This window comes from Bos grunniens, chromosome 11 (genome assembly GCF_055505025.1).
Source record: "Bos grunniens cultivar Pamir isolate PY7600 chromosome 11, Bosgru_T2T1.0, whole genome shotgun sequence".
Taxonomy (NCBI): domain Eukaryota; kingdom Metazoa; phylum Chordata; class Mammalia; order Artiodactyla; family Bovidae; genus Bos; species Bos grunniens.
This window is the reverse complement of record NC_141175.1, coordinates 36620840-36646675: the sequence shown is the minus strand read 5'-3', so window position 1 is coordinate 36646675 and position 25836 is coordinate 36620840. Positions and strand designations below refer to the sequence as shown.

The 25836-nt window shown below is 49.5% G+C and overlaps 1 protein-coding gene across 4 annotated transcripts in view; it reads right to left on the bottom strand.

The window, feature by feature from the left end:
* PLB1 (phospholipase B1) overlaps positions 1-25836 on the bottom strand; it is a 132681-nt gene that overhangs the window by 33923 nt on the left and 72922 nt on the right. For 3 of the 4 annotated variants that reach the window (XM_086326125.1, XM_086326126.1, XM_086326127.1), the window contains 21 exons: positions 24160-24268; positions 22812-22863; positions 22406-22486; positions 21182-21247; positions 20753-20853; positions 18655-18736; positions 15661-15765; positions 15452-15547; positions 15152-15223; positions 14046-14084; positions 13411-13471; positions 12531-12589; positions 11519-11592; positions 6344-6387; positions 5779-5887; positions 4201-4252; positions 3736-3816; positions 3113-3178; positions 2064-2164; positions 1067-1148; positions 299-403 (listed from right to left, as the gene is read on the bottom strand). In XM_086326125.1, coding sequence (XP_086182251.1) covers positions 299-403; positions 1067-1148; positions 2064-2164; positions 3113-3178; positions 3736-3816; positions 4201-4252; positions 5779-5887; positions 6344-6387; positions 11519-11592; positions 12531-12589; positions 13411-13471; positions 14046-14084; positions 15152-15223; positions 15452-15547; positions 15661-15765; positions 18655-18736; positions 20753-20853; positions 21182-21247; positions 22406-22486; positions 22812-22863; positions 24160-24268 — 1637 coding nt within the window. Of the gene's footprint in view, positions 1-298; positions 404-1066; positions 1149-2063; positions 2165-3112; positions 3179-3735; positions 3817-4200; positions 4253-5778; positions 5888-6343; positions 6388-11062; positions 11290-11518; positions 11593-12530; positions 12590-13410; positions 13472-14045; positions 14085-15151; positions 15224-15451; positions 15548-15660; positions 15766-18654; positions 18737-20752; positions 20854-21181; positions 21248-22405; positions 22487-22811; positions 22864-24159; positions 24269-25836 lie in introns of those variants that run through there. The other variant, XM_086326128.1, reaches the window with a different exon arrangement.

The following is a 25836-nucleotide window of genomic DNA, read 5'->3' as shown; positions in this document are numbered from 1 at the left end:
GATAAAGCTCACCTCAGAAGGTAATTGTGAAGATTTTACCTATGGTATGCACAGTGCCTGGCATGTAGTAGGTACTTAGTAAAATGGAGGCTGCAAAGAGCAGTCATGAGAACATCAAACATTGGGCTGCCTCTTGAATACAGTTCTGATGTTCAAGGAGGCTGCAGCCACCAGAGCAGCAGCTAGAGAGCTGCCTGGGTCCGCCCCATTTGTTCCCAGTCTGTGGAAGCACTTGGCGTTTCCACTTTAAATTTCCTCCTCCTTGTGGGAGCCCTGTCAGGGAGGGCAGGGAGCCTACCGCCAGGACAGGGAGCCGGATGTTGTAGAAGAAGGGCTGCAGAACCACAGAGAAGTCCTCCCGCGTCTCGTACCGACCGGACTCCACCAGCTCACGCATGCTGCTCTGGGGACACACCCGTGGGCATCTTCAGCACAGGCCTGGGAGCTCCAGGTACCCGTTAGCGCAAGGCTGGGGGTGATGGGCAGTGACTTTGTGCCCATCTCCCTCAACAGGTGTGCTAACTCAGTTCTTCTCTTGAGAACACAAACATACTTGATGACAAATCTCTTCCCAGAGAACTGGAAATGGGTTGTGCCTCCTTTTGGTCCTGGTTATAAGTGGACTGCAAGTTCTGAAGGGCCAGCAGGAAGTCCCAAAAGGAACAGCAATCTAGGAGAGGTCTCCAGAGGGCCGCTAGGCTTGGGACCTGCAACACCCTCATTGGCTCGTGGCCTGCCTGTTGGAGTGGTGGGGGGTTGCGGGGGCAGCTGGGCATCTGGGGGACAGGGGAGGGAAAGGCAGTCCCATGGGACAACCAGGGCTATTCCCCTTGTCAGGCCAAGGGTTGGGGCTGAGCCAGCAAGACAGCTCAGCCATGAGGACTTTGTCACCTAGGTTCCTTTGTGAATCTGCCTTGGGTGCCTGAGCTACCTAAGCCAGGAAGTTGCCTGGATGGTGATGTTGCCTCTCAAACTCTGAATAGCTCTTCCGTTCCCATGAGCCTCCCCAGGGGGACTCTGGGCTGGTGTGCTGATTGAGGCGGAGGAGAGACCTTCTTGGTCTTACCTGGTAGGCTCGGGTGATGGACTCCAACTTGGCCAGCTCTTGGGAGCTCTCCCGCGGGGTCAGAACACAATTGCACAAAATGCTGCAAAAAGAGGGGAGACAGAAGGACCCAGAGCCAAAGCTGCGGTCAGGGTGGAGGTGGGGGAGTGGCTCGCAGGAGGCTCTGCTACACATGCTCAGGGGCAGGTTTCAAGCCTGACCCAGGGAGGCACAAGGGGAGGATATATGGATGGGCACCCTCTCACGTTAACAAAGTACTAAGTGTTGGACCACGGGCCCTGGGCCTTCAACAAATTACACTGAACAAATGCATTGAGGCAATGAGAAGCCCATGTTTAGTGTTTAAAAATAAGTACAAACGCATGCTTTGGCGAGCCTCTGTTGCTCAGGTCCCCAGACACCTCTGGAATTCACACTAGTGTCCTGCTGTGTTCCTTTTTGTTTTATGATGAATTATTTCACACTCATAAAATCTACCGGATGTTAAAAAAGATCTCTCTACTCAAAACAGAACCTGGTGCAGAGTAAGACTTTAAAAAGCATTTGTTAGGTGAATAAATGGATGTGTAATACAGGAGGAACAAAAAACACACACCTGTGTCCTTCTCACTCCACTTAAGAAACAAAACACTCCCAACTGGAAGCTCTGCGTGTCGCTCCCCAGGTCACTTCTTCCCCGCGAAGGTAAGTGAGCTCTGCTTTTGTTATGGTTTCACCGTGTGTGGACACATCTGTATGTCACTCCTTCTCACAGGCTGGGCTGCACTGTCTCTCAAACACTAGCGTGTGGCCCAGCCCTGACCTCTGCCCAGCAACTTCCCCTATCATAGAGGTTCAGTGGTACCCTGAGGTCAGGGAAGTGGGAGCCCTGACTTCGAACTCCCAGAAGGAGGTGGTCCTGGCACAGACCCCTTTATAGATGCACACGGACAGATCAAGTCCCAGAGACCCGGAGGAGTTCCCACCATGTGAACCAGATCAGCAAGCACCCGCCTACCTGGCCTGATGCACAGGACACTTGTCGGGGTTCCCCAGGAACACCTGCCTCATGATACTGGGACTCATGAAGTCCACAAGGTTGACCAGCGCCCGGGGTACCTATGTGCGAGGCTCTGGATGAGAGAGGGCCTGGGAAGCTTCTTTCACCAGCTGCCTTAGGACCCTGAGAAGTGGGACCAGGCTCCGGGGTCCCTGAGTGGGGTTCTGGGAGGTGTCAGCACAAGGTGAGCACCTAGAGCCCTGCAGTATGTGCCACCCACATGGGCAGCAGTGTGAATGGGCCTCCTAGAGTGGGCCAACATGGCAGTCTTGGGTCTAAATGCTGAGGGTTCAGCTCATAATGAATCTGCCTTCAATGTAGGAGACCTGGGTTTGATTCCTGGGTTGGGAAGATCCCCTGGAGAAGGAAATAGCAACCCTCTCTAGCATTCTTGCCTGGGAAATCCCATGGACAGAGGAGCCTGGCGGGCTATAGTCCACGGGTTGCAAAAGAGTCAAATATGACTTAGCTCTGTTCAGCTATCAGTTAGCTTTCAATTTGGTGAGGTAGCCCCGTTTGCCAGGACATAAGCCCTTAATGGGCTCCCTCTAGCCTGGCCTGGACTAACTCTGCTGAGCAGGCTCAGGGTTGTGGCAAACCCAGAGAAGCATCTGGCTCTCTGAGCGCCTCTCCCAGGCAGCCAGAAAGTCTTGTCCATGCCAGGGGATAGGGAGAGAACATGTTGAGTGCAGGACCAGAAAGGGGCCTGCTGTAGACACTCCTGCCACTCAGGGTGCAGTGCCCAGCCTGTGAACCACCCAGCTGCCACCACCAGAGAACGTTCCCAGTACTGGTGAGGGGATGCTTAGTGCACACACTGCTTTGCCCTTCAAGCCTGAGACCCTTGGAACTGGTCCCAAATAGCATGAGGCTTCCTTGGGGGTACCCCCAAACTATAGAAAGGGCAGGAGCCCATGTCCTTGTCTAGCTCCTTGGGAAGGGGGTGTTTTACTCTCTTCTCCCCACCATGCTTGAGCAGTGTCAAGTTTGTGGGAGCCCGCACCCACCTCTCTATGTAGGATGTCCAAGGCATTGCGGAGATGGTCAAAAAAGTTGTCTGCAGAATAAAGATTCTGGAAGAGACAGGAGAGAGAAGAGAAGCTGGTTAGGGAGACAGGGCAGCAGGCAAAACTGGGTTCTCCCCCAGGCCCCCAGCTCCAGCCCCAAGGATTCGTTCTCCCTTGGCCTCCAACTGTGACCAGCTCATGATGTCAGAATCTGAGATGAACAGCTGGGTACTCGCTGGGACAGACAGAAGACTGCAACCTTCAGCTGAAGCTTTACTTCAGGAGTAGGACGTGTCAAGTCCCACTTCTAACTGCTTGGGGTTTACTGTTTCTTCTCTTTCTTTCAGGAATTGTAAGAGAGGGGACCAGAAGCCCTGTATATGTGCCACTTGCTGACTCACACTATATGGGACAGGGAGGTGGGGCCAGAAATTTGAGGGGCCAGGGAAAGAAGTGTGTGTGTGTACATGTGCATGTGTGTGAATTGTGTGTGCATGCACACACACACACAGGTATCCTTGGACAATCCTGAGGTTAATTCTAGGGACTGTTCTCAAAGAGGATCTCTAGGGCCCACAGGTCAAAGTCAAGAGCAATGAGTAGGCCTGACCCGCCCCCATTACCGAGTCCGTGCAGTAGTCACATAAATCACTGCCTCCAATCAGCACCGTGATGACCTTCCAGTCCTCATGGAAATTTACTCTCTGTACAGAGGCAGGAAAACGCTTGATGATTTCCAACAAACCAAAAAACAACACAGCTCTAGGAAATCCATTCAAACCTCTAAAACTTCCTTGCCCTTTTGAAATAACAGGATCAGAACCTCAGAGCTGACAGCACTTCAAAGATTTATTTATAGACCACAGATTCTTAGCATCAGGAAGGACTTTCAGGGTCACTGTGATCAGCGACAAACCTCTCTCTGGTTGACGTAATCTCCTCCAGGCAGCCTTCGACAGAGGCTGCCCTCTGCCACTTGAATGCCTCTAGGGACCAAGGGCTCACTGTTTTCATGGCCAACAATTCCATTTGGGGATTTTACTGGGCTAGCAAGCTAGTATTTAAAGATAATCATAAATCTGACTTACATGGTCGGATTTCATCTTCTGTATCAGAGTCTGGACTTGGCTTACAAGTTCCCTGAGGAGGAGAGGAAATCAGTCCCATTGAGGAAGAGCCCCTAAATCTTTCATCCTAAAAGGCCTGAATTGGAGGCTTCCATGGCATTCACCCCACCCCTGACCCCCCACCGTCAACATGAACTGGCAGAGACCCTGAGGCTCAGGGACAAGAAGCTACTTGCCTCTTCTGGAGAAGTTATTACAACAAATAACCCTTCACAAAACTATAGCTGTGTGTTTGTCCCAGGCCTCTACAGTCAAGGGTACTGCCAATTATATTTGTTACGCATGGTTTCCTTTCTAGGACTCCACGTGCAAAGTGTCTTTAATGATTCCATGCAGGAAACTGTTCATCTCCTTTAAAGGACTGGTATAGACTCTGAAATTAGATCTAGGAAAGTTGTTCCATGCTTCCTCTTTTACCTTGGCTGCCAGGAAGCTGAGCATTTGATGCTCAAGCACAATAGTTAAAAGTCTCATATTGACACAGCTGCTTCTTCCCCTCCTCCCCCCACCAGTGGCTGTGATTTTTCTTAGGTATGTGTTAGTTGTGTCATTTTTGGTAATGGCACAACTTAGTTAAATGCTTCTCTTAGAAAGAGGTCATAGCAACCCACTCCAGTATTCTTGCCTGAAGAACCCCATGGACAGGGAGCCTGGCAGGCTACAGTCCATAGGGTTGCAAAGAGTCAGAGGACATGACTGAAGTGACTGAGTGCACACGCATAGAAAGAGGTGGGGTAGTAAACTTACACCCTACACATACCTGGGTTTGTAATTCACGGAAAGACTAGCTCTCAGGCACCCTCAGCTCCTCACTAGTTTTGGCCCCTGTTTTAGTGTGAGATGGAGCCACAGACCAGAGGTCTCCGGGCACCTGGCGGTGGGTCCATGTGTACCACCATTTTGGCTGTTTCTATCACCAAGAAGGGTCTTCCCAGGCTGGGCCAGGAGTGAGGAGACCTAGGTGGCTGAAGCCTCTAGGAATGGGGTGTGGGAGGAGGGGTCTCCTTGGAGGTCAGCCTGGGGGGCTGAGTGGTTGGCGCCAGATGCCTCTAGCTTCTCAACTGCATTTCCTGCAGCCCCACAATGGGCCTAAGGACAGGACATGACTTGCCACTCCTCTAAGCAGCTCCTCTAAGCAGCCTCTAACATGGAGACTCTGTATTGCCTATCCATTTGGTTGACACTCCCTGATCCATGAGGGGAACTGCCACTTATGAGGCACTGGAAAGAATACCATTATGCCATGGTAAGTTTTAAAAATTGGATATGGTGGGTCAGGTAGCTGGAAGATTAGAACATGCTTCCCAGGAAAGCAAGACCAAGTTCAGGCTCTAGGATCATGGTCTCTGTCCAAGATCCAGCCATCCAGCCTCCCTGCAGTCCCAGAGGCAGCCAGCGAAGAGAATGGCCAAGAGACTCTCCAATCATTGCTGTAAATAAAGGCCCCCTGTGTATACACAGGTCAGAATTACAGCCTTGAAGGGAATGATGTGCCTCCCACTCCCTACCCAGCAGCTCCCTCACCCCAAAAATGCCTACTCAGCCTTAGCTCCAGGAACAGCTTGATTGAGGAATGCATTTGTCTCATTGGCATCTCCTGTGCCCACCGCATAGCCTGTGAGATTCCCATTAAACTTCCGAAGGATATCTGGAAGAGAAGAGGGTACACGGGACACAGAGAGCTTTTAGGATGGGAAGTGGAGTATGCCCCAGAAAGAAGTTGAGGCCTCAGATGACTTGATGACAGGCTGAGCCAGGGCAGCAAGAGCCTCTCAGCTTTTCTTTTCTTTCTTTATATTTTGCAGTGCAGCCATACTCTCTGGCTCATCTATCTTCATATCCTTTGGGCTGGGTGAAGAGATCTGAGGCTCAGGGTGTTTGGTAACTTGGCCCAGGTCACCTGGCCAGCATATAGAAGGGCCAGGGTTTTAACCTAGTTTTTTCCAGCCCCTTCAATGGCCTGTCCACAGGTCTCTCCTCTCATTTCAATGGCAGTCCATAAGGAAGATGTCATTTCTCTCTTTCTTAGCTGAGAGGCACTTTCAGGAAGCCTGGGCATCAGAGGGACCCAGTGGACAGACTCAAGACACTGGTTGTTACTTACTTGGTAAGGTGGTCACATTCTCCAGGGAGCTGTCCCCTCCTGAACTGTAGAAAGTGAGCAAGTCAGTGAGAGAGACTGAATCAATGTACAGGCTTTCTAGAAAAGTGCCCCCATCTTTTAAAGACACCCACACCATCAGCATCTGTCATGTCCCAGAGCCACCTCTTTGTGTTTGAGGGATTCTGAAAAAAAAGTGAATTCCCCAAGAGGCTGGCTCCTCCAAATCCAGGATTTGAAGGTGAAATCTGAGGGCTTTTTTTTTTTCTTCTGCAAATCAGGAGGGCGCATACTTAGCTGATTCTATACTATGCACGCAGCCATGCTCTACATTAGTTATCTCATATCTCCAAACAAGCTTGGGATGTAGATGAATTATCTCCATTTTACAGAGTAGGAAGCTGAGGCACACAGGGGTTAATCAACTTTCTATGGAAACTTAAAACCATAAAGGTAACTAAAAACCAGCTTGAACTGGAAACCTTTAGAAAATGGATAGGCTCTTCTCTGCCCAGTGGACAGGTAAATTCCACTGGAAAGTTCAGGGGATGGCCTCTCACTGCCTTTCAACACCTGATCTAATTTCATATAATCTAGTTTTATGGCCCTCAAATCTAACTTCAAGACACACTCAAAGTTTCAGTTTCTTTCATGCATTTAAACTGAACACATGTGGGAGGCAAGGGGAGAAGTATTTCTGTTTTAATGAAGTCCACTGTTCAGATGTACTATATTTACTGTTATTTTTCTTCTGTGACTCCCTCCTCCATCCCAGTATATTATTCCAGGCTAAGAGGTTTCAGAGAATACAGTGTTAGCATTCAGCCCACCAGTGTAGACTTTCGAAGGACGGGCCATGAATCAAAGTTATGGCTGTTCTTCATTCAAGAGAAGGCTTGGAGTGAAATTGACTATTTTATACTAGGGTGGGGTTAAGGGCTTAAATCAAAGGGTCAAGATCCTCAAAAGGTGGAGAGAAAAAGCAGCCAGGTAAACTCTACCCTTCTATTCTCACTCAGGTATCTCTCCCCCCACTCCCATCCAGTGTGAACTGAACTTGGCCTTTGGTTGGGCACTGCTTTTAAAGCTTCTGATCCTTTCCCAACTCTGCATGAAGCTACTACTTTAGCTGCTTCCTGAGCCTTCCTTCTTTGGACCAAAAGCACTTCATCACAACATTTTTCACTTGGCAGGAAATGACAAAGATTTATACCTCCTCCCATCACTGTCTTCTAACCCTGCCTCCCTTCCTCCTTCTAGAAACATATAAAAGCTAAAAAATTATAAACACAGAAACATATATAAATGCATACACATCAAGTACATTCTATTGCAATTTCTTATGTAAAACTATCTTTGTTCTACAAAGTGTGGTAGCTGATTAAGACAATAGGCTACAGAAATCTCTCAGAACCCATTTCCAGGAGAAAAGAGAGAATTATACAAATAAATAAGGAGAAACAAAAATATGAAAACCCTCGTTTTGATCAGAACTATGGGAAACATGAAAGAAAACAGACCCACATGAAACAGCTAGTTTAGACAAGACCCTTCAGATGAATGGAGTTCATATTACACCATGAGCTCAAAGGATGGGCTTTGTTCCAGAGTCACTCACAGTATGCAGAGAAATGCAAAACTGATGCTTGATAACATTTATCAAAGGAGTTTCAATAATGTGAGGCTGAACTCCTAATTAATAAGAAAAGGAAATGCTTTTTGTGATAAATAAATTTTATTTGGGTCCTTTGAATGAGCAATCAAGCCAACATTTCAACTGAAGGAAAGGCAATTCTCTAAAGACCTCCAGATTTGGCACACTAGTAAGCTAGCCAGAGCTGGGGCCTTTCACTGCTGTGTGATTCTTACAGGCCAAGGGGCCTTGGAAATGTTCACAGCCCAACCTCTTCCTGAAAGGCCTGCTCATAGCTACCCACCTACCAAGAACTCTTCTCTCTAGTCTGACTCCATGAGGTCCACTCCCTCCACTTTGTTTCCTTGGAGAAGAGGCTCAAATCGCATTCTTAGTTTACCTGGAATCATTAATTTCCTATTTCCTATCCAGAAGCTTTAATGGCTTCAGAAAATTGCTTTTTCTCAGCTTGGTCTACTACATGGACATTTCCCAGGAGATGCTACCAGGTACTCTGAACAAACAAAGTGTTCTGGGATTAAGGGAAATATTGGATTAAACAGACACAATTTAAATAGATTTCTTCATTGTCGGGCTTCTCAGAGCCTTTAATGTGCTTATATGCATGTGAATTTCCCAGAGGAAGGATATAGTAGGAAAAATTTCCCCCAAAACACAAAGATCAGGGCTAGTGTTCTATGGAACACACTTTGGGAAACATTACATGTTTTATGAAGAGTCAAAGTATCTCTTAGACTCTGACCAAGAAACTCTACTTTTAACACATGTGGGTTTGGGGGCAGGTCTCTGAAACACTTAGAATAAAGGGTTTAAAGGGACAGGAGCCATTGAATATATGAGGCCTTGAAAACAGAACCAGAAGATTAAAACATCAGGCCTTACTAGACCTCACTCATAGGAAGAAACATCGATGGCTGGATTTTTTCACTGCTGTAGAGAGAAACGTTCAGCGGAAGATGGCCTGTCTGTATCTGAATCCTGGGAATCTGCGCAGTAACTGTGAAGTTAGGTAGGTCACCTCGCTCCCCTGACCACACCAGGGGTAGCTCACCTGTCAACTGCTGGCTGGCTTGTTTATCTTATTATCTGTTTTCCCACACGAGGATGCAACAACACTGCCTCCTCCTTTAGCTCAGACCAAGTAAAGCTGCCCCTACCTCGTGTTTTTTCGACTATAATACCCTCCACTCTCCTGCTCCTCCCCCTCTGGTTTGTCTTTCTCCTGCAGCCCCAGTAACACTTGGGACCCAGTGGGTAAGACGCAACCTTGATGAGGTACCATTTCACACCAGTCAGAATGGCTGCGATCCAAAAGTCTACAAATAATAAATGCTGGAGAGAATGTGGAGAAAAGGGAACCCTCTTACACTGTTGGTGGGAATGCAAACTAGTACAGCCACTATGGAGAACAGTGTGGAGATTCCTTAAAAAACTGGAAATAGAACTGCCTTATGATCCAGCAATCCCACTGCTGGGCATACACACTGAGGAAACCAGAAGGGAAAGAGACACGTGTACCCCAGTGTTCATCGCAGCACTGTTTATAATAGCCAGGACATGGAAGCAACCTAGATGTCCATCAGCAGATGAATGGATAAGAAAGCTGTGGTACCTATACACAATGGAGTATTACTCAGCCATTAAAAAGAATTCATTTGAATCAGTTCTAATGAGGTGGATGAAACTGGAGCCTATTATACAGAGTGAAGTAAGCCAGAAGGAAAAACACCAATACAGTATACTAACACATATATATGGAATTTAGAAAGATAATAACAATAACCCTGTGTACGAGACAGCAAAAGAGACACTGATGTATAGAACAGTCTTATGGACTCTGTGGGAGAGGGTGAGGGTGGGAAGATTTGGGAGAATGGCATTGAAACATGTAAAATATCATGTATGAAACGAGATGCCAGTCCAGGTTCGATGCACGATACTGGATGCTTGGGGCTAGTGCACTGGGACGACCCAGAGGGATGGTATGGGGAGGGAGGAGGGAGGAGGGTTCAGGATGGGGAACACATGTATACCTGTGATGGATTCATTTTGATATTTGGCAGAACTAATACAATTATGTAAAGTTTAAAAATAAAATAAAATTAAAAAAAAAAAACAAATGAGGGAATTGAGATTAGAAAAAGAACTAGGGAATATCAGTTATACCTATTATGTGAAAGTTGGGTGATGTATATACAGGTGTTTATCATGTTGTTTTGTATTTTTTTCTGAAGGGTTGAAATATTTTACAATAAAATCAATGAGACTAAAAAAAAAAAAAAACAAAAAAGGAGGCAACCTTGACTTTGTTCCTCAGAGACCCCCCGCCAGAAGGGGGCTGAAGGTGTATGGGACCTCACGCACTGGGAGGCCTGTAGCTCAGCTCTCGCTAGGTGATGTCCCCACACTACCCACACCTGCGTCCTCTCTGTGGGTGGCTCCTGGCTGAGTGAGGATGCCCCTCACCCAGGAAAAACCTCCTCTCAGGACGGTCCTCAGGGCCGGCAGAGGGCTGCCACAGCCTGCATGAGCGCACACTGCTCCCTCTCGCTTCCTTGAAAGAAACATTTCATCTGATTCTCTCTGCAGGAAAGGGAGGGCCGGCCCTGGGCTACCCCACTTTTCATCAGCGCTCTGCCCTCTAGTGGCAGAGTCCTGAGCTCGTCACCAATGACTTCGAAGGGCTCAGAAACATGAACTTTATTAGGAAAGAAAGAAACAAGAATACTCATGTGCAGCCACTTTCCTGACATGCCTTAAGCTTTCCTACTTCCTGTCTGGAATACTCTTCTCGCCTACCAAACTGCTAACATGGCAAGGTCTAACGGGGTACCACCTTCTCTGGGAAGCCCTCCTCTCCCACCTGGCAGGGTTGAGTATCCCCTTTTATATTCCTGTAGCATCAGGCACTTGCCAACTGAGCATAACGCTTAGCCTGCGCTTCCCATACCACCCTCCCTCACTACCCCATTATGCAGGCACAAGGAAGGGGCCCTGGAATGCCTATTGGTTGGGGTTTTTGACTCGGCTGATTCCATCTGAAGTGGGTACCTCATTTCAGAACTTTCTGTACAGATGTATGCATATACATAAAGGCAGAGGTGTGGCTACACAATGTGAATAAACAACACGAATAAACACAGACAGACAGTAAACAAGAAACATAGGAACAACCACATGGGCACATATACATGCAAACAGGCAGGTGAAGACTCAGAGATCTGGCGCTTTCCTGGTGCATTTCATGTCGAATTTGTTGACCCAGAAGTCTGATAAGAACCTCAGTTTGCTTCTTCTGCACAATTAAAAGAAAAGAGTTATCAAAGAAAAATACCCTCTCCACTCATCAAATTGTTCCATTTTTCCAGAAATAAGATAGGTTTTCCTTCTGAAAGCCCCCTCCAGACCTGGTCCTTGCTCTTCGGTATTTACACATGTTACAGGAGACACATCCCGACTCGATCTCTGGGGGTGGGGGGAAGCGGTAAGCATTGGGGTGGGAGGGGGTCACAGGTTAACATTACCTATACGAAAGCCCCCGGTACTGAGTGGTGACATCAGAAAGGTCATTCGGTTTGGAGCCAATTCCATTGCCGGCCTTTGAAAACATATCCAAATATCAAAATCCACGGGAAAATCAGAAAGTCAGAGAAAAGGGAGGCTGCGGATGTGCAGGGCTTCCCAAGGTGTTCCCTGTGTGTGCGCTGTGGCATGAGCAGAGGATCACCCCAGGGGATCAGAATTCCTGGGCTGGCTGTTTTTCCTTCCCCAGATCTTAGCTGCCTCCTTACAGACCTGAGCCCATGCCCCGCTTATCTCACAGGATAGTTTTTATGACCAAATTGGATCATAATTGCAAAATCAGTTTTGAAGCCTTTAAAGTGCTTTACGAACGTGAGATTCAATACCATTAGCAGCATTCTGCTCCTAAGTTCTTGATGTGCATGAAGAAAGAACCTACGGATCTGCAGTGGACAGATTTCTCATGCATTTCACAGTTCTCTTTCCCTTGGAGACATTCTGTAAGGCAATCTCATGGCTTCAGAAGTGCTGCCAGAAAGTGGTGCTCTGGAATGATACCATGGCCCTATTTCTTGGAACTTAAGAGCGTAACTTTTACCACAGCTACAGAGTCTTTCCTGCTTTGCGGCGGATGCAAAGAGGAAACAGATGTGAGGGTTGGAGCTTCTTGTAAAGTATAATCCAAGGGAAAAGCGCCCTCACAGGAGGTTTAGAAGATTTTTTGAGTCAAAATGACATTATTTTTTGGAGTAGTTCAAAATGTGATGTCAAGTGTTCATAACCTCTGCTGCCTGAGACAGTTCAGCTCACTCCTGAAGAATTCCCACTTACACACCTGACTGAGAACACGACTGCAAAATCAAACCCTCGTCCTGCTCTCAGCCTGATGGAGTCAGGACAGAGGGGCGGGAGAGCGCAGAGGCCAGGAGTGCAGGCCTTGGAGGTAGAAGAACGGGGACCTGGAGCTGACACAGTCACCCTCACCCTGCAAGGATGGGGCCCAAGAGTCCTTACGGTCAGAGAATCCCCCAGAGCGGCCACAACTTGGATGTCTGCAGGTCTCAGGGTGTGCACTGGAGAGATAGACAGACAAACACTTGAGTCTGTGGGGAGGAAGCTACCGTCAGAGTCCAGTGCTACTTGCTTTCAGACCAGGCGCATGACCCACGTGCGAGTTTGGGCTGTGCAAGACTGAGCATCTGTGGTGCCGTGGAGGCAGAGGGCAGGGGAAACAGCTTCCCCATCAGAGACACAACCAATCAACTTGGACCTATGGGAAGGGAGAGGTGTTGAGAGGGTGGGAGGAAGAAGGGGAGGGCAGGATGCTTGGGCACCATGGGATCCCAGCACTTTGGTGCCAGCAGTCACATGGGATACTAGTTGTGACCGGAGTGCATGACCAGATGGGCACTGGCCCATGGAGAGGCGGTCACAGTCTGATGCATGGCCCCTTTAGAGCTGGGTTCTGGATTTCCAAGAGTCTGAGGAATAATCATGTTGGGTCTTTTCCTGCCCCCAGTTCTCTTTTGAAGACTCCTGAGAACTTGCCAGGCGGCAGCAGTGCCTGCAGAGCCTGGGGCCACAGGGTGACCCACAGAGCTGACTCTCTGTGGTGACTCCCTGGTGGGCACCGTACACCCCGGTTCTGGGCCTTGGTGAGGTCACACCCCAGGCTGGGCCACTGAGGGCGGTTTTCCTGTGCTCCCCCAACATGTGCTCCCATTAGTGGGAGGAACAGGGGGGACCCTGGCTGCTCTGGGTCCTGCTGGGTCAGACTCTGCTATAGAAGAGGGGGACTTCTCCTAGGTGGCCACCCAGACAGGAAGCAAGCACTGGCCATTAACTGAGTTCTTATAGAGGGGCCCAGGGTCCTGGTGTGCCACCAGGGGCTCACCTGAGGTGGGTGGTGAGGCAGAAGGGGCTCTGTCACTGCACAGCAGCTGGCTCCCGTGATCCTAGGGATGCAGAATAGATCCTAGGGTTGCCAGGGGCCAGAGAAGCTGGCTGGGCATCGGACTCACTCAAGAGCTTTAATGAATGCAGATTCCTGGGCCCCACCCTGGGGAGGGCCTAGCGGGACATTTGAAGAAGGTGCCCCAGGTGATTCTGAGCGTCAGGCCAGGCTCCACCTGTGAACGTAGCTCTGATCCTCCCACACCACCCCTACCATCCAATGCCAAAATCAACATCAACAAGATGATCCCAGCCCACTGCAAACATATCCTCCCCATCCCCTCCCCCCCCACTTCTGCAGCAGATTTATAAGGGAATGGTTCTCTTCACTTATGTCTAAAGAGGCTGAGAGTTGACTGGCTGGCCCCCCTGTCTGAACTGTTATCAATAGTGCATACTTTGCCCACCCCACTGTCTGAAGGTGTAGGTAAATGGACTTTATAGAAGAGTGTGAATACCCTCCGACTGTCCATCAGGAATGCTCACCCACATTCCCATTGCCTTGCAGGACTGGTGCCTGCTAGGGGCTGCCCACTGCACTGGCGGCTGAGCTGAAAGGAAGCAACAAGTACATACCTGCACGAGGTTCTTGTAGGTGCTCAGAAACGGCTGGGCCTGTGAGAAGAGGGGGCGAACCACCAGAGCAAGTCAACTTGCCTCCTGCTCTGCTCCCACGTGCAGAAATACCTTCCAGGTTCCCAAGTCCCTGCCCTCCAGGGTGACTGCTGGGTCCCCTCCCAGGATGCACCCAGCCTTCTTTGCAACCCCCTTAAATGACCGCAATAAACCCTGCAGGGCTCCCAGGAACAAGTACCTCTGCACTTTGCCTCTTACCCAGCTGGCCGGGGTGGCTAGGTCACCTCTCTTTCTCCACCTTGCCCCTTTCTAACAGAGTCCCACTGTCTACTAATACAAGCCCAGGTCCCGAACTCCTAGCCCCCTTTCCCACCTCTCCCACTCCTGTCCTGCAGTAGCCTAGGTGCCTCACACCCAGACAAGAAAAGCCAAGTGCTTTGAGGTTCCACCCTCTGAAGCCCCCTACCCAGCAGGTTTCTGTCCCAGACCTGGGACCCCTCTGGGAATCCAGAGGAAGGAACTGATAGGCGTGAGGGAGCAGCTGCAAAGGTCTGAGAAGCTTTCTGACAATTTGCAAGTGAACAGGGAGATCTACTTTGTGTTCCTGCTGAATGTCTGCTTTCTTATCTCTGGCTTCCAGTGGACCTCCCCACTCTCACCCTCGTCTCCATCCTAGAAGATATTATTCCAGGTCTCAGGCCCTCACTCTTTCATCCTGCCATGGGGACTACATGGAGAGGTTCCATCTTGCCCTTAATGTCCTCCCAGCCTCAGCTTCAACATAAGGGCTGGATGGTACTACCACTCTCCTCCTCCCAGCTGGAAAGAGGCCTGGGTGCAGACTTGTGCCAGGGCTTATGGGGACAGGGAGAGACAGAGGTGAAATCTAGGGCCTCCTGGGCACTGGCTGTCACCCCTCACAGTCCAATCAGATGGGGCATTGTGGATGGTTAACTGCAGTATGGATTGGATGGGTAGGGGAAGAGAGCTGGGGGTGTGGATGTGAAACTGGGATGAAAGGAACGGAGAAACCTAAATGAAAGGTTCAAAAGGCTGCAAAAGAGTCTTCAGGTAGACCCCTGGCAAGGCTATGCTCTTCACTCTACCTGGTCTGGACATGTGATATTGATCTTGTCTTCAAAATTATGCTGTCTTGTCTTCTGGCCGACAGGTTGCAACTAAACCAAGAAGCAGGAAGATGGGGAGTGATAAACAGGTGGTAAGACTGGAAAAGTCGGGAGGCAGGGCTGGGGAAGGGAGGGTGGGACAGAGGGGTTTGGGTTTATCATCAGTGCTGTGTGGGGAATCTCACAGCCTGAGTGATGGGTCTCTGAAGTCCTCTGAACACTTTCCGGAATCTTTTATTATCAGAGGAATCATAATTTTCCCTGTCTTGGTCATCTTACCATGTTGTTCCACAGGGCACTGGCTGCATGGGCATGAGCCTTGCTACTGAAGTGGAAACAGTCAGGAGCAAAGTAAGAGTTGTCAGGCAACCCCTCCTGGTCATAGGATAGAATAGAGTGGCCGTATCATAGGAATGTCAGATAACACCAGTGATGTTCAGAAAGAGCTGGGCACTACCTGTAGCTCCCACTTATCCATGAGGCTTTACCGGGGTCATGGGCATGTCCACTTTTTCGAGGAACGGCTGCACGACCACTGTAAAATCTTCCCTGGTGTCGTAACGCCCACTCTCAACCAGTTGGTGAGTCCCCTCCTGCAGGAGGAAGGGAGTCAGTAGTCAGGGGGCTCTCTGCACCTGTCTGGTCTTTGTGTGGAATCTTTCTCCACCAGAGAATTCAACACAATCTGACCTTTGCATGAAATCAATCTGCAGTAAAATCCCTACTGATCAGGAGCCAGCTAGTTATGTTTCAGATCAGCCTTTATCTCAGGCCCTGCCCCCAACCTCTGCTGCCATTCCATCTATTTGACCCAGGCTGGGAAAAACGAAAAACCCAAGTTCATCAGTTTGAGCCTCTTTTAAAGATTCTGATTAAAGATTAGGGTGGAGATCGAGTGAGTACAAATTTGATTTAATGACTTTGGGTGATTATCCTTACATTTATTTATGTTATACACTGGTTCAGGAAATCAAAGGTGAATTAACAACCACATTTAATGCCCATCTGTATCATTCATGCAAGCAGTGTCTGTGAGCACGAGTGTTCCTTTCCATGCACCCTTGAAGTGCTCAGATCTATCTAGGAGGTAGCAGAGCTGTTACTCTCATAGCTTACACCTAGACTCAGTTCCAGAAGGACCAGTTACCCTAGCTCTGGCTCCCACTTCTGCCACACTCTGCCATTTCAGTGCTTGCTCGGTTTCCATCATTTGGAGCCAGGACCCGGTCTGGAGGGGGAAGTCAGGCTTCCACACCCAGAACATTAGTGCAGTTACTTCAGAAGACACCAGGACACCTTCTGTTTTCCACGGTCTGCCAGAGAGCCCCCAGGCTGGGAATACATCAGTTCTGACCTCCTGGGGGAGACTCTTTCTGTTACAGACAGAGCCTTGAGGCAGGCAGAAGGTACGATACCACTAACTAGCTGTGTGACTTTCAGCAAGCTGCTTTCCCTCTCTGGACCTCTATTTCCTCACCTGTAAGTGGAGGATGTTCACTGAGGCCTGGACCATCCCTTAAATTCTTTTAAATGCTGCTAGGGCCTCTGTGAATCAGCCACAATGGCTCACAGTGGAGACCCCCGCCCCCACCACCGCAACTTTTCAGAAATGGTGTAAGTAGTGTGGAGAAGGCCTGGCACATGGTGGTAATAATTAACAGCAATGCTCATCTTCAAGGAGAGGGGAACAGGAAGTAGAAAGTCAGAGGATTGAGAGAGAGGACATGATGGCCTCATGGGGCTGAGCTGTGAGCTCGTCTGGGATGCTACAGCAGGGTCTCAGTGGTCACCAAGAGCAGACCTGGGAATAGTTGGCTAATCTAGAGAGGTTGCGAAGGCCATTTTAGGGAACAGTTCCCCTTTGGTTCTCTGAACCTACTCTACCATGTGAAGAAGAGCCCACCTTGCAATGTAGGTGAGAAGCCCAGATGCTGTTTCTCCCAACGTCCCTCACACACGCCCATGGGTCCCCCAGTAGATGTGTGGGGGCTCCTGCCTCAGGCTTCGGTTTGGAAACTAGAGATTGAAAGATGGAGGAACAGCACAGAATCCATTTTGCTGAGGGTGCATCTAGTTTCTAGAAACAGCAGCAATAGTGGCGTCTATGGTGACTCCATCAAACCAGTTGTTTGGCCTGATTTTATTCTTATGGCATGGCCCCAGAATTCCATGACTCTTCAATTTCTGGTGCCTTGGCCTCTGACCTTAGCTCTTCCATATAGTCTGCTTAAAAAATACATCTGGGGCTTCCCTGGTGACTCAGTGGTAAAGAATCCACCTGCTCATGCAGGAGGCACAGGTTTCATTCCAGGAAGATCCCACATGATGAGGGATAACTAAGCCCATAGGCCACAATTATTGAGCGGGTGCTCTAGAGCCTGGGAACCACGCAATTGAGCCCATATGCCGCATCTACTGAAGCCCGAGTGCCTAGAGCCCAAGCTCCATAACAAAAGAAGCCACGGCAAGAAGAAGCCAGAGCATCTCAACTAGAGAGTAGCCCCCACCCTCCGCAACTAGAGGAAATCCTGTGCAGCAACAAAGACCCTGCACAGCCAACAATAAATCAAGTTATAGAAAATAATACATCTGATATAATAATAAACAATAAACCAACCAGAATTGCATAAGCACTTATGCTCTGCACTCAAACCCTGCCTGCAAAAGGACTGCTTTCAGAGCCATAAGCCTGGCTGCCTTCCCTCACCTCGTGAGGGCCATGACTTCCTCAGCAGAGACAAAGGAACGGGCCCCTAGTCACCCAAGGGGCCTGGCAATGGCCTCGAAGAATGATACACAGGTCACTGCCCTGAGCCCAGACACCACTCGTGGACAAGACTGCTCTGAAAGAGGTTGCCAGGAGGGGTTCTGCTCCAAGGAGTCCATGGGCTTGAAGGATTGATCCACCCTGGAAGCTCTCTGCCTCCCACCCAGCCTGGAAGAGCTGGAAGGTGACCATTGTTCTCAAGTGACTGGGTGATTATTTGGGACAAAACTCAAGAGAGTCCATTGTTCTGCTCGAAGATTTGATGGAGAAAAGCCTCAAAGGGACAGCCCGCAGGATGCTGGGAGAGCATCAGCTTTCTTTCTCCCTGTGCACCCCAGTAACACCTAATAACACCTGCTCCCCCCAGGAAGGGAGGGCAGATGGAGTACGTGTTGTTGCACTGAATCCTCCAGATTCTCTTGGGTGGCAAGGGTTCCTGCCCCAGGAGTCAGAACTCATACCCATTCTCCATAGACAATTGGAAATATTTATTTTGGTGTAAGGCCAGGAACTGAGATTTGGTCATGTGTGTTGAGTGACTTGGCTCTGTAACTTGATTCAAATAAATGGAATCTGCTGCCTTGGAGGGAGGGGGCAGTCTTTATATCTGCAAACTGGTCAGTGGTAATGTCACATGCAGTTGAAGTTGAAATAATCTAAGTGTCTGTTCCTTTTCTAACCAGAACCATGAACCACACAGCAGTTCCCAGCTTACCTGATACTTCTTATTCACTTCGACGAGGGAGGCAAGTTCTGTTGCATTATCATCATACTTCAAGACACAGGGACACAGATTCCTGAAGACCAAACCACAGAGGTGCTCACCCACCAGAACCACCGTCTGAGAGCACGACACAGGAACACTGGCTTGAGATTCAGAATATATTTAACTCAGAGGTACCAGATGCCTGTGCATCTGGAGGAGGAGGAGGGCGGGGGGTGGGCGGCTCTGGCTGGCTAACCTGTCAACTGCATCAGCTGAAACCTAAGAAAATTTCCCAGATCTGGATTTGCTCATGAAAATGAAATAGTTATATCTTCTGACGTCTGTAAGGAGTGACATCTTTATGGAGCCAAGTTACCCGATGAATGTCTGAGAATAGTGTAGTAGAGATAAGGCATGCCTCCTTCTAAATAATAGTAACAACAATAATAACACATACTGAAAGTTCACTGTGCTGAGAGTTTTATGAGTATTAACTTGCTGAATCCTCTTAGCTATTCTAGAAGCTGTCTTTTCATTGCCCCCATTTTATAGATGAGCAAACTAAGGTTCCGCATGGATTAGCAGTTTCTCAAGTTCATGTGGATGCTAAGTGTGGGAGCCAGGACTTGAACTCAAGTTTCTCTGGTTTAAACCTGAGCTCTCAACCCCTGTTCAAGCTGCTTCTGCCCTGACTAACCATCTCACAAATTCGGGCTTGTGGTCCATAGGCAGGAGGCAATAATAGTGAGGATGGCTCAGTGCAGACTCAGCACCGCCAAGGAAAGCACAGCCACTGAGACAGGACAGCGCACAGGTGGCAGAATGCAGTGACCCTGAGCCTTCCTAATCCCGCTGTCAGCAACTTGGCCATTCCAGGTCAGACAAATAACAACTCTGAACCTTCAGCTTTAATCGTCTGGAAACCTTGTAGTGATGGGCAGCCAGAGACTTTTAGGTGAGGTGCTCTGAAATGGAATGAAAATGCTGAACTCTCCCTGTCCCCTCCCCCGCCCCATGTGGCCCAGTGACTGGAGAAAGTGGGAGCCAGGGATGAGTCAGCAGCCAAAAATAGCCCGCCTGACACCAGCTGCGCTAATAGGCATGTGTCACCCGGCAGCCGTCCTCCCACTGTTCACAGCATCCCCGGGCCTTCCCCAGGGGACCCATGCAGTCTAGGCCCCCTGGGGGCGCTTTGGCATGCATCCTCAGGGAACAGCCAAGATACCCCTTCATTTCCAAGAGCAGATCCGGACCTTGTGAATTATTCATTCAGTCATTTAGCAAACAGCCACGGAGCCCTGACTCTGCGCTGGCAGTGACTCAGACAGAGTTCAGGGCTGAGCGGGCAGAGGCACCTCGGGGTCATTACCATGTGATGTGCTTAGGCCTACGGTGGAGGCCTGTATAGAGCTTGGGGAGGGAAGAAGGGGGGTGGGGGGCACAGCCACCGTGATCTGGGCTAACAGCCCAGAGGAGACCTTGCAGGCAGGAACGGCTCACGCTTGGGGCAGAAGGACGTCTTACTCCCTAGGGTCACATGTAACATTAGCAGGGGAGCCATCTTCGGCTTTGGAGGCTGGGGATGAAGGCGGCCTCTCAGGGCGAGGGTTCTTTGTCCTCTACCATGCTGATTCTGACCTGACCACCCTCTCTCCTAGAAGGTGACCACAGCCCTGCCTTTGTGAATGTGCAGCCTGGAGCACCCATGCTGAACAGAGGCTCATCTGTCCGGGAGCTGGGCCTCTGGGAGGGAGCAGGGAGGTTCTGGACACTGAGAAAGATGTGGCCCTAGTGAGCCCACAGAGGCTCGCCCGTCCCTCATGCTTTACTCTTCCCTGGAGGACTGAACAGTGTCCTGAGCTGTCGTGGCAAAAGAAGTACATTGGGTGGCAAATACATGTCCTCTGAGGGTATAGGAGCCTGGACTGGGTTGGGGGGGGGCAGGCACAATGCCCTGGGGATCTCCTCCAAGAGGCCTTGTCAGGTTTGACCAGGGGGTCTCAGCACTCCTCACACTCCTGCCGTTGGCTTTTCTCACCAGCCAGAGTCACTCTCTGCTAAGGGTCCCATAGGCCCTTTGGGAACAGGTGGAGAACATCCAACTCACCGGAGGATCAGCCTCGGGCAGCTGACGTTCTTATCCTGGTACAGCTTCCTCAGGTTGATGATCTCCAGCACCTTGACAAGGTTCACAAAGGCCCGAGGCACCTGAGCAAAGGCAAGATCGTCCCCAAGAGGATCAGGGCTGGGCAGCGCCAGCCTCTCCCCCAGGTCTGGGGCCCGTGCCTCCTGCTGGGTGTCAGGTCTGTGGCCTTTCACCTGGGCCCACCCACATCCATCATCCCTGGCTCCGCCTTTCTGCTGCTCGCTGTTAACACACGTGTGCTCAGGCTGCTGGGCCCAGGAGTGACAGCATGGCCGGCGCTGGTCTCCAGGGGAAGGGAGCCACGTAGGAGGGTCTCAGCAGGAAGCCAGACGCCCAGGGAGGAGGCCCGGGGCTGAGCGGCTCAGAGGACACGTGCGCCACCCTTCGTACCTCAGCGTGGAGGATGTCCAGAGCCTGCCCAATGTTGTCCACGAAGTTCTGCGGAGAGAAGCGGACCTGCAGGGAGAGGCGACGTCTCTAAGCCCAGTCACCACCCAGTCTCTCTGTAACCAGGACTGAGTCCTCTCCTGGGTTCCCTCTTCCCTGCCTTTCAGTCTGAATGGGCAACATTGAAGCACAGGCTGTCTTTTGGGACCCCAACCTCCACCCTAACCTCACAGTCCTCAAGGTTGTTAAGGCTGTGACCCTCAGGGAAACACCCTTTCTTCTGCTATGGAAAGCTCTGGACCCACTTCGTGTCAACTAGAGGTAGGGCCTTAGCTAAAGCACATCACACCTCTGAACTGGGATGCTGGAGCAGGGGGCCTCTAAGATCTCCTGCAGCTTGAACATCCTAGTGGCTGATCATTTCTGGAGTTGCCCGTGCCTGGGAACCCACAGCTCAACCATATTACTTGAGGAGATAAGGAGAGGGGAAGAGGCTCCTGCCTCCCCTTCCCCAAGGGTAAAACATTTTAAGGCTGATTTCCCCTCATCTTGTGCTTATCAAACTTTTTTAAAGAAAAGCAGTGGAACCCTTTCTCTGAATGAAATTTAGCCAAGAGCCCTGCTCTACCAAATGATCAAAGCTTCAGGGGAAGTGAGGGAGGAACCAATGGCCCCACCTCCTCATCTGTTCCACCCCACAGCCAGCGGCCCTCAGGCCCCACTGTGGGCCCTCTGCAACACAGCTTGGAAATCCCAGACTCTGGTGACTTTGATGCCAGGAAAGCAAGCCTTGCGGAGTCTCGGGGGCCAGGGTCACCCTGGGGGCAGGTGCTCTCAAGCCACAGCCAGACCCACCACTTTGCTCTGCTGGTCCCCTTTCTGCCTGACAAAGCTTCTCGTGTTCACAACCCTGACTCTCCTGCTCTCTGTAAAACTCTGATGCCACCCCTACCCCCATGCCAAATCCCATGGCAGTCCTAACCCCAGACTTCTCTTCTGGGTACAGTTCTATCACACCTGATGGTGAGCTGTCTGTGTCCCCCTGCCCTGGAGGTGTGAGCTCCTATGGACAGAGCAGTGTTTCAGGGTCTGCTTGGTCCCCAGCACATTGCCCAGGCTGGATCCATGCCTGACCACTAGCCAAGTCCCAACCCAGCTGCACTGTTCCAGTGACCCAGGGTGGAAATTCTTCCTGGGGGAATCTTGGGTTAGGGCCTGGAGACCTACCGGGTCATCACAGACATCACAGAGGTCATTGCCACCTATAAACAGGGTTATTATCTTCCAGTCTTCCTGAAAATTTATATTCTGAAATGAATAGGAAACAAACAAGTAAATGTCTTGCCCCAGAGCCAAGTCTAGGAAAATACAAAGTACTGAACGCTGCAGGGATGGGTCTGGACACACTGGAGGTCTAGTGGGGACATTATAATTCCTTTCCTTTGGTTTGGGGGTACTGAGGTCACAGGTGCTAAATCATTTTTTTTTTTTTTTAAGGTGGCCTCTCTGGATTCCCGTGTGTCCCCATCCTCCCCCAGAGCCAAAACTCTCCGTCTCCATAATTCCTCCCGCCTCTCCCTGCTCTGGGTATCCTACCTCAAGTAGGCCCAGATGCCACTTTCCCCAGATTTACCACATCATTCTTCATCAGGTCCACCAGCCTCCTGGCCTGAACAGGTAAATCCCTGAGGGCAGACATAAGAAAAAAGTCACGTGACCAGCAGAGCAGGCTAGGTATCAGATTACCTGGATGGACCCTTTGCTCTTCGAGCCTCAGTTTCCTCATCGATTGCTCTGACGCTAGCAGGGTTGCTGCTCTTTCTATGGACTAGAGTGTTGGGATGATTACTTGGCCTCTCTGAGCCTCAGCAGCATCACCAAGGAAACATGGGCATCTGACCCTCTGCTCAATCTCACAGTTACTACACCGGATATATGAGAGATAACAAAGGTACTTTCTAAACTGCACACTGTTGTCTAGCGGGACAGGTTGTTATCGGAACTTGAGATAAAGCCTGTGAGGCACAAAGATGAGAGACCGTGTGGTTGAGAGAATACATTTGTTCAGGCCATTTCATCTCTTGGTGCTACAGTGTCTTCATCTATAATAACAATAATCTGGGATAATAATCCCTAACTCTCCCCTACAACACAGGACATGCTTGGATACATATATTTCTCGCATGGAAGAGCCCTGGGGTCTGGGGGAAAGCAGGGGAGAAATCCAGGGCCATATGAATCACTCTCTTCTTTGGTTACTTCCACACTTTCAACTCAGGCTTCATTCTTAGATGGCCTCCTGATCTAATCATTCTGAGAACTGCCTCTCTTCTATTACCAGTTGACATATACTTGGAAAAAAGCAAGATTAAGGTAATATTAATGTAAGCCTCAAATTTTAAGCCATAAAGTGGTAGTCTTCACTCCTCCCCCACCAAAAGGAAAAGGAAGTCACAGAATTCATGATAAAGCCTGTTAGGTTTTGTATGATCTCTGCTCTGGATAATCTGTCACCTTTCCGGTCCTGAATAAATAATAGTTACGCAGGTGGGGATAGGGGCTCAAGCTCAGGGTGGGGGTGGGGATGGGGGCTCAAGCTCAGGGTGGTGATGAGAGCTGAGAGAATGGTATCAGGAGATCTAGGAACCAAAACATAGGAATCCCTAGGAACTACATGGTAAAGTAAGGTTTGTGATCATTCTAGAAGAAATATGGATGAGGTAAAGTAATTTGCTCAAAGCATGTACCTGGCATCCGAACCAATTGTGACTAGTTCCTGTGGCTGTGGTTAGGGGTGGGTTAGTGGGTTTTTGTGCCCCAGAGCAAGAGACACCCCCCAAGAGAGCCCACTCAGCCATCTTTGACCTTCAGATCCTTCCCCCGGACAAAACTCCCCAGCCTTCAGCCATACACCCTGGTCTAGGCCAAGAGCCCAACCAGGTCCCCAGGGGACCCTTGGGGTTCACCCCCAAGATTCTCACTCAGCTTGGGCTCCCGGCACGGCCTGGTTTAGGTAGGCCCCAGAACTGCTTTCGCTTCCCTTGCCAACAGAGAAGCCCTTCAGGGAAGGGTTGAATTCCCGGAGCATGTCTATAAATACAAGGAAGAGATGTCAGTACCCCAAAGCCATCTTCGAATTCCTTAGATAAGTGCCAAGGGGTGTTGGTGACAAAGCAGAGCCCACCCCCCCTACAAATCTCACCCTTACAGTTCACTCGGCCCCCAAAGAAAACGTCCAGAAGGGCGATGCTGAGCCATGTGGACAGCACACACAGGGGCTTAATAAACTGGTGCTGAATAAGTGCCAGTCTGGCTCAGGTCTAGGGCACTTTGCTTTTTTCCCAAATATATAATCACTTTGCTGAGATAGAATTCGTATAACATAAAATTCACCAAAGTACAACTCAATAGCTTTTAGTACACTCATACAGTTGTGCAACCATACCCCTATAAAGTTTAGAACATTTTCATCACCCCAAAAAGAAACTTGGCATTCACTAGCAGTCATTCCCCATTTCTGCCAGCCCTATCAGTTCATTTCAGTCAGTCAGTCATGTCCGACTCTTTGCAGCACGCCAGGCTTCCCTGTCCTTCACCAACTCCCGGAGCTCACTCAAACTCATTTCCATTGAGTCAGTGATGCCATCCAACCATCTCATCCTCTGTCATCCCCTTTTCCTCCTGCCTTCAGTCTTTCCCAGCATCAGGGTCTTTTCTAATGAGTCTGTTCTTGGCATCAGGTGGCCAAAGTATTGGAGATTCAGCTTCAGCATCAGTCCTTCCCATGAATATTCAGGACTGATTTCCTTTAGGATTGACTGGTTTGATCTCCTTGCAGTCCAAGGGACTCTCAAGAATCTTTTCCAACACTACGGTTCAAAAGCATCAATTCTTCAGCACTCAGCTTTCCAGCCCCATGGCAAACTCTAATCTCCTTTCTGTCTCTAAAGGTTTGTCTACTCTGGACACTCATTTTTCCACAAATCATTTTAGTGGACGACCTTGAATCAGATAGTTTCCAGTCATGTTATTGACCACAACTGCATGGCAATCAGAGAGCCCAGCAAAGCGTTGTGTACGCTAGCCCAGCTCACAGCCCAGTCAATTACATTCACAAACGCAACACCAACCATCTCCTAGCGATAGTGGAGTTTATTCATAGCTCTTTCATGTGGACCTAAAAATAAAGAAGACAAGGGGTACTTGTGCCACAGAACTGTACCTACTTACACTCAACAGGATTTGCAAATAGCAAGAACAGATAGCACATGAAGTCCAACCAGTTCTGCCTATGTAGCAATCAAGCCGTCTTTATCATCAAAGTCTGGGTGACTTAGAGCTGAAACAATTTCTTAACTTCTAAAGATATATTACCAAGGGATAATTACAAGAAAAGCAAACGAGAATGGGATCAATTAAATTCCTCTCGGGGAAAACTGTTAGCCAGAAGATTTTAAGGGAAAATAACACGTATTTTATGTGTGCTTTAAGAACAAGTACTGTGTATGCACTAAGGAGAATGAAAAGATGAATAAGATAAGACCATTGAAAGAATGCAGTCAGGCTTAAACAAATCATTCCAAACAGGTTGTTGATGAAGCAATTTAAGGAAAATGTTGCGCCCCAAATATGGCTGTGTTGCATGGCCTAAACAAGGT